At 32.2% G+C, this 918-nt stretch overlaps 1 protein-coding gene across 1 annotated transcript in view; it reads left to right on the forward strand.

Moving 5' to 3' along the window:
- The window catches only part of CSMD3 (CUB and Sushi multiple domains 3), a gene marked incomplete at its 5' end in the record, with an annotated part of 1439134 nt that overhangs the window by 197373 nt on the left and 1240843 nt on the right, over positions 1-918 (forward strand). Inside the window, one exon of the mRNA XM_007955674.2 lies at positions 233-427. Coding sequence (XP_007953865.2) covers positions 233-427 — 195 coding nt within the window. The remainder of the gene's footprint in view (positions 1-232; positions 428-918) is intronic.

Genomic DNA, 918 nt, shown 5'->3' on the forward strand with positions numbered 1-918 from the left:
TAATATGAAGTAACTAAAATATTCTAGCAAAAAGAACAATATGTGGTATCTATTCAGTGAAATTTAATTATTGTACTAACTTTTATGTCACATGTGTTAAAATAGAAGACATTTCCTTTTTTGTGACCTAAACCAAAAAAAAAGGGGCATCCATATCTACATATATTATAAATATCCACCATTAAAATGTGTATTTAAATAACTTAAGTCTCCCTTTCCCCCTTTTCTATAGAATTGCAGAGTAGCTCTTGTGGAAACCCAGGAGTTCCACCCAAAGGTGTATTATATGGTACAAGGTTCGACGTGGGAGACAAGATTCGCTACAGCTGTGTAACTGGATATATCCTCGATGGCCACCCTCAACTGACCTGCATAGCCAATTCAATTAATACAGCCTCTTGGGATTTTCCTGTTCCCATCTGTAGAGGTAAAAATATAATATAATGTAATGTAATATAATATAATGCTTATTTTATGCTGATTGAAATTCATTTGACAAATATTTTTAAATAATTAAGAATTAATTCAGCAGGTATATTTATGACACATGTTTATTGCTTACTCCTTCTATAGAATTAGAAGCTTAAAAGAAACATATATAGAGAGAGATTGATAAATATTTGTATCTATATCTATGTATCTAAATATCCATATCTACAAATATCTATAGATATAAGGAGCTCTGGTCACACAGTGATTGAAGTAAGTACTTGGCTGCTAAGTGAAATGTCAGCTGTTCAAATATACCATCTGCTACAAGTGAGAAAGATATGATAGTCTGGAAACCCTACTGGGCAGTTGTCCTTCAGGGTCACTATGACTTGGTAGTGACTCAATAGGAGTGGGATATATAACTACATTCTGTACTTAGAAAAACATTGGCTAAAACAGCAAAACTTTGAAATGGAACTAAAAAAA

This window comes from Orycteropus afer, unplaced genomic scaffold (assembly GCF_000298275.1).
Source record: "Orycteropus afer afer isolate SDZICR_OR568_19922 unplaced genomic scaffold, OryAfe1.0 scaffold00530, whole genome shotgun sequence".
NCBI classification, from domain to species: domain Eukaryota; kingdom Metazoa; phylum Chordata; class Mammalia; order Tubulidentata; family Orycteropodidae; genus Orycteropus; species Orycteropus afer.